At 38.3% G+C, this 7,265-nt stretch overlaps 1 protein-coding gene across 1 annotated transcript in view; it reads right to left on the bottom strand.

Annotated features, from left to right (window-relative positions):
• Positions 1-1,532: 1,532 nt before the first annotated feature.
• Positions 1,533-7,265, bottom strand: part of zfyve16 (zinc finger, FYVE domain containing 16) — a 32,611-nt gene continuing 26,878 nt past the window's right edge. The window contains exons 13-18 of the mRNA XM_074689837.1: positions 7,063-7,213; positions 6,849-6,929; positions 6,587-6,749; positions 5,079-5,184; positions 4,816-4,992; positions 1,533-4,623 (exon numbers count right to left, since the gene is read on the bottom strand). Coding sequence (XP_074545938.1) covers positions 4,465-4,623; positions 4,816-4,992; positions 5,079-5,184; positions 6,587-6,749; positions 6,849-6,929; positions 7,063-7,213 — 837 coding nt within the window. The 3' untranslated portion in view covers positions 1,533-4,464. The remainder of the gene's footprint in view (positions 4,624-4,815; positions 4,993-5,078; positions 5,185-6,586; positions 6,750-6,848; positions 6,930-7,062; positions 7,214-7,265) is intronic.

The following is a 7,265-nucleotide window of genomic DNA, read 5'->3' as shown; positions in this document are numbered from 1 at the left end:
CACACACACACACACACACACACACACACACACACACACACACACACACACACACACACACACACACACACACACACACGCACACACACGCACACACACAGGTCACTTCTGGGCCTTACATAAACCTGAAACCACCTCCTGGGCTCCTGTCTTATCTCCAAACCTTAACCTGGGTTTAACCACTGACCCAAAAATTAACTTTTTCCAAACACTGACTACCATTTCATCCCCAATTGGATAAGCTGTCCCCAATTAACTGGTCTGATGTCTGTGTCCCCAGAGGGAGGCTAACACACACACACACATAATGCGGAGGACTTTTATCCCTCACCTGGAGTCACTCATTAAACACACAAACTTTGTAATCTTATTTATCTGTTTATCGTGTTTGTCTGGACACGACAGCAGAAAGGAGAGGAGAGGAAAGAGTGAAGTGGGACACAGCTTCAGTTTGTAAGGCTCTCAAATTCATTTTAAAAGTACAAAACTTCTCTTTTAACCTATCTAAAACTTTTTTTGTTGTTATTCTCTGTCTAAGGAATGATGCATAGTGAGCAGGAAGTCATGAGAGTCTAACAGACCAAGACCCTGATGTGAAGCTGCCCTGGTTGTTCCACTTATTAACAGATATTAACTTAAACAATAAACAAGCAATCATAAACAAACCAAAAAACAGATGAAAATATGATGAATGAGTGATTGTTACAGCTGATAAATACTCTACTACACCTAAACTGAGAGCTGTAACAATTCAAAAGTAACTGTCTCATCTGCATGATCCTGACTAAACTAGCTTGACTACAACATCCTGACCCCGAGAGCAACACCTGACTGCACCATGCTGACTGCAGTCTTGATGGGTCTGATACTCAAATAATAGTTCTGTCAATGCTTCTCACTTTGAAGTGCTTTCAAAACTCAATCTTAATATTCACTGAAACAAATTTATGAAAGCTTTTTTGCTAAAGGGCTCACAATTTTGCCACAGTGTCAACAGGCCAGGGGGAAATGTCCTAGGCTTGTTATGATGTGTGTGATTCAGCAGATCTTGGCATCATTCTTCCTGTTGAGAAAGAATCAGAGTTGTTACAGGGTTGAGACCAATCAAAAATCAAGTTTGTGCCTTTTTTATTCATTCATTCATTTATTTTATTTCATTTTATTTATTTATTTATTTTATTTTATTTAACTTAATTTATCTATTTTCTTATTAATTTATTTTAGTTTTTTTATTTTATTTTTTCTAGGGGGCGGCAGGAAAGAAAGAAAAGATTACAAATGTTTTTTTTAAATAAAACTCATTTTATTCTTTTAATACTTCGGTTTTTCAGAAGTGGATCAGGCCCCAGGTACTAGGTTCAGATAAAGCTGGTGCTAATGAATGAATAAATGACTTACACTAAATAAAAGAAGACCAGAAACTTGTTTGACTTATAATATGTATTTTTTCCTATCCTAGGAAGAAAATAGCTCCTTCAGGCAGTGGATATAAATGTTTAACTTCTCTGGAAACTCCAAAGTTCAGGTAATGTAAATAAATCGATCCATACAGGTCAGTGAGCTTCAGAGGGACTGTTGGTACATGTTGGAGGAGAAATGCTTTAACTTTACCCTCGTTTGGTTTTAGATTTCCTCTTCAAACAGGCCTCCTGTGTTAATCGAGCTGCTCCAAAGAATAACTGAAATAAAAGCAAAACCCTTTAACCATGTTCAGTTAAGGCATTCGAACAAATGATGATGAAGCTGTGTGCTGATTGACGTTTAGAATCATGTATCAATGGATGGTTATGACTGGGCTTAAAAGCATTTCTAAATTTGGATGCTAGTGTGTGAGCAACATGTGAGAGCTGATGTCCAGCTTTTTAGATTTTAATTATGCACATTTACCATCATGCATTTCATTTTTCACCTCAAGACCTTGTAAGAACTTTACAAGAGAAACATTCTCACTTTTATGTATTTTGCCTTTTTATAATCCAAAAATTAAAATGAGACAATCAGCTCCAAAATCTGTTGATTTCGATGTCACAGTGAGTAAAATTAAACAGATGGTCTGCTCACTGTCTGGACAACAAACTGAGTTTACAAAGTTTGCTTGTTGTCACGTTTTAAACAATAGCTCCACATAACTACAAATAAATACATTACCTTGTCGCTTTGCATCCTGGGAAAAGATGTCTTGAAAACAAACAAAAAAAAGCAGTCTTAAAACGATATGGCCCCAAAACAAATGCACGCCTTGGCAAGACTCACTTTTTACGACAGAGGGTGATAGTGCTCATGGGAAATGGAGTCTTTATTCCAGAGAAACACCACTAACTTTGACCACAGGTTTCACTGCAATCAACATCAAACAGGAAGTCCTCACAGAGACTTTTAGACAAAATGATAAATTAGTTTTTTCCTCCTCTTAGTGTTTGCAGAACTCAATACATAAGCTGTCAAAATGAAGGTGGCTTATGTCCTATCAAAAATATGAACTCTTACTGATAAAACTTTTATACCAATGACTCCAAAAATAAGTCTTCATTATTAAAAAGGACAGAAATCAAAGTAAAAGTCTTAATGCATACAGCAAGATTTTTTAGTCGCTATAACAGAACATGCTAACATGCTACATGACTTACAATGCGTTTGGCAGTCCTGATGTAGATTGAAGTTTTATGATGGAAACGAGAAGCTGTTTGATCCACTAACAGCTGCTTTAGATCCTTAATAAAATAATCTGGGCTGTTTCCATTTATTGTGGATCTAAAGTGCTTTAAACATTGTAATTAAAGTTTAAAATATGAAACCAGTCTGAGATCTTTACTGCACAAAAACTTAATCCTGCTCCAAACCCTGAGGACACCTCTGAGCTTTCTGAGAAATGAAGCGTCCAAACTGTGGAATGGAAAAAGTAGAACTGACTTTAAAGGAAGGTGAGTTTCATCCATGACCAAAGCTGAATCTCTAAAATCCACCGTGTTAATTCACTTTCAGGGGAATAATATGTTCTCACGATGATGAGCTGTGACACACAGTTGGGCCTCATGCAAGAAAACAGACTCTCACATTAAGTCTTTAAGGTTCATCTCTAGATTTCCCACTTCTCTTGGATTCAGAATTTTCTTTCCCAAAATTCAGAAATCTCAAGATGCTTTTGAAGTCTATTCTTGTAGAAATGTTTCCCTTTCTGAGGCTGGGTCATGTGTTTTTGACTCGGGCTACAGAAAAGCTACACGGCTATATTCTAATTTCTTATTAAACTGATTTTTCAATCTCAACTGAGTGGACTTTCTGTTTTGGTCAGAGCACACCTTGATTCCATCTCACAAACGAAAATTTTCTGGGCACAGTTATCTCAAAATTTTATCTGGATGTGAAGGATACAGATTTTAGGGTCTGTTTTTTTGCATTCAGGCAGTCCAGCTGACTTTTTTTGTCCTGATGTTTAAAAATATTGAAAGAGTTTGACATGGGACTACATGATTTTGCTTCGTCCCTAGGGGGAGCCAGAATCCACACAAAATAAAATGCTATTCATTGTTACTTAAAACAGCATATTTTATGTTTGATATAAAATATTAAGTATGAAAAAAAAAACACTTTATTTTTCTTTCGCAGCCCTAGAGTCAACTATATCTTGCATGTCATTGTGGTATCAGCGTAATCTGGATTTTTTTTTTTGTTTAAAGTCCTACTCAATAGTTTTAAGAGGGGGTTATTTTGTTTTTTGACAGTCTTTATTCTAGACCACACGATAGCTCTCCAAAAGTAAGGATGAAACATTAAGAGATCCGCCTGGTAACTAGTTGCTGGACCATATTATGGCCATGTTATTTAACAGTCACCAGGGAGGAATATAAAAACGTCCCTGCATGAGGCCCAGTGTCAGCATTTTTTTTTTACCTAAGCAGAGAAACTTTAAAGGAACAAGATTGAGAGTGTGTGTGTGTGTGTGTGTGATGTGACTCTAGGTTAGCACCGCTGAAGTACTGAGACCAGCAGTCAATCACGTCCCGTGCTTTAATGTCATAAAGTCATTCAAAAAGCCCATATTAAAATATAATAAATACATCCAATGAGAGACATTTTCGCTTGAGTGGCCGTGGGAAACATTCACCGAGGAGCTCCGCGCTGACACCGAGCAGCAGGGAGCCTGGAAGGCAGAGCGGAGGAGGAGAGTTGAGTAGTTTGCTTGTATTTGGTCGGGATGCCGTATTCCTTGTTTAGTGTTTGGCTTCTCGTGTTAAAGCAGCTTTGGTGAGCACACAAACACACAGACAGACAGGCAGCAGTTCTGAACACAAAGCCAGAATCATGTCAGTTTACATCCTCAGAGCGAGGACCAAGAGTCAGACTGAGGCTGCTCGTCGCACTGTGCATCACGAGCTGTTAGCATGTTAGCATGTCCTGCAACAGTCCCCAGCTCCTCTTTCTGTGCCCCAGCAGCGACTATCTTCAGTCTGAGTCAGTGTGTCGTTAGATCGTGTGTGTGATGTAGAAGATGAACTCCATGTCCATGGCAGTCTGCGGGACACTGGCGCTACCTCCATGGATGACGGGAATGAGAGCGCTGTCCAGCTCGTTCATGTAGCGCTGCGGGAGGAGCTTTCCTCCAGAGCCTGCCTGGTACTCCACCTGAAGACAAACACATACGGAAACACTCAGGACAGCAAAAAATACCTTAAGTGTGTGTGTTCATCAGGAGGCGGGTTAAGTAAAATGCTCAAGACTTTCTAATCAATTCAACGCCAAACATTTTCCAACAGCTAACATCTTAGTCCTTTGAAGTATTTAAGAGCAGCGTTTAATAAATATGTGATGTTTTACCATATCAGCCTGCGTACTGATCCGCAAAGTGAGAGAGTTGATGCCGCTGGATGTGAGAATAGCGAGGTGAGGCATCAGAGCGCTGCAGGCAGCTAAAGCCATCTCTTTCTGAAACACGCTGCAGGACGACAGCACCGACGCCAGGCTGCAGTCTGGAGACCTGAGCTGGTAGAAAACCTGGAGGGACGACAGAAAATAAGTTTAAACGCCAGCTGGTTCTTATGCCACAGCTAGAGACTGATGTGTGACTCAAAGGAAAAGACCTCTGTGCATCTGATGGAGCGTCCGTCTGATTCGAACTCTGTGTCCTGCTGCACCCTTGCACTGCAGACTCCATCCAGAGGTCTCCCATCGACTCCACTGGTTCTCCTGCAGGATTGAAGAAACAGGATTACATCTTAAGTGGATACATTTGTTTCAAAACTCAATGGGCTTCTCTGCCCCTTTTCTTAATAACCAAATGTAATTGGTCTGGCATATCCAAGAGGAATAATCAACATCAACAGAGCACACATCTGTCAGAGGACATGAAAATGAGCTGTCTCATGACGCCTGGCTGGGAAAAATGATCAACTCTCCAAAACCTATCTGGGCGCTATTTTACAAGTGCTTTTTAAATTACTGTAACACCTCAACCATGAGATGCTGTATATGTGCACACATTATTTTTATTCTTAGAATTTTGATCATTTCCTTGATTGTTTGATGTTTTTATTCTTTCATCTCCCTCTTTCTTGTGATATTGTCATTTTCCCCTTTTCTTTTTTTTGTTGGTGTTGTTTTTGAATCTTCGATCTTGTAGTCTGTGTAGTTTCTCACTCACCTCTCACCTGCCTCAGCCTGATAATCTATTCTCGGATGTACTGCTCTGCTCTGTTTCTATCTGTCAAAGGACTTCGTAAATAATTTGTTTTAAAGGTGCTACATAAAAAAGTTTATAAATATTAATACTATTTGTTTATTTATATGTTTGTTTTCAATGATAAATTAATTAATCCATAGATGAAATGTGCTTTATTTCTCTTTTCGCTTTCCCTCTGCATTTTTTCTTTATTTACTTTAATCATTCATTTCTATTCATTCAGTCATTTCATAACTCTGTTTAGTCTGTTTGTTTATTTTTTGCTTATTTATTTAACTTAATTCATTCTTCATTTTTTGTTTATTCGCTGTCATTTATAAACTTTAATGAATGTATCGGTTAATCTTAATCTTATTAATTAATTAATTAATTTTTCTCTTTCTAATTTCATTCATTCATTCATTTACTCATTTGATTTACAATTAAAAAATGTATTTAATTTTTTTCATTATTTTCTTATTGACTTTACTTTAACCATTTCTTTTTATTTCTTTCCTTTTATTAATTCATTTTTTACTTTCATCTGTATTTATTAATTTTTAGCTAATCAATTTTTGTTTATTTATCTAAATTTATAAATCAACTTTACTTTTTTTATTTACTTATCCATAAATTTAACTTAACTTGGTTTGATATATATTTTTTTTCACTTTCTCTTATTTATCAAACCTACTTTATTTATTTAGCCACTCACTCACTCTCTATTTATCTTATTTTCCAGTTCAGTCTCTGTTTTGTAGTTATGCAAATAAAAAAAACACAAACAAAAAATTGGATTAACTTCTGCAACAACAGAAACAGTGATTCTAAGAATTAGTGAAGAGTGCCCTGAAAGAGCTGCAGAGGACAGATTGCACAATCGTGAGTAAATAGTTGTGAGTGTGTGTGTGTGTGTGTGTGTGTGTGTACCCTGTGTTCACAGGTGAACTCCAGTCCACCCAGCGGACAGTGACGTGCTCTCGGAGCTCTCCTCCGTCATTCCTGCCGCAGGGAATGTGAAAGTCTGTCTGATCCCTCAGAGCAGAGCGCAGAGACTCCATCGTCTCAGGAGGGATTTGAACCATCAACCCGTCTGATTCACAGAAACACAGTTCAATAAGGTGGAGCAAACACAGCGGCATTTTTATATCATGTAGATCCTTTATCTGATGATGAAGGATGAACAGTTTACCTTCGACTATGCTGGACTTGGCGATGAAGCCTGAGGAGGCTTTCAGAGCTCCGTTAAAGACGACAAAACTGGCCCCAGTTACTGAAAAAAACAGAAATCAGATCAGATAATTATACACCCTGAATCACAAAAAAACGATCATCCCCACATCATAAACGTTTCTTTTTATTTACACAAACAGCAGGTGGAGGGGCTGGCTGGACATCTGACTCACCTGTGCGTGTTTTCTCCGGCATGCTGTTGACCTGAGTCTGATAGTTTCCCTCCTCGTTCTGGAAACACACCAGGTGAGAGTCGGCCTCTGCGCTGAAGCGAGCCCCAATACTGATGACGTGCTCGTTGGATGCATTTACAACCTTCTGCATCTGAAGCGCACACAGTAAGAGGGTAAGGAAGCTCAATACGTATCTTTAAATC

The sequence above is a fragment of the Halichoeres trimaculatus genome, unplaced genomic scaffold, assembly GCF_033239565.1.
Source record: "Halichoeres trimaculatus isolate MK-OKI-2021-1 unplaced genomic scaffold, fHalTri1.1 fHalTri1_scaffold_16, whole genome shotgun sequence".
NCBI lineage: Eukaryota > Metazoa > Chordata > Actinopteri > Labriformes > Labridae > Halichoeres > Halichoeres trimaculatus.
The sequence above is the reverse complement of the archived record's forward strand: the minus strand, read 5'-3'. Positions and strand labels throughout refer to the sequence as shown.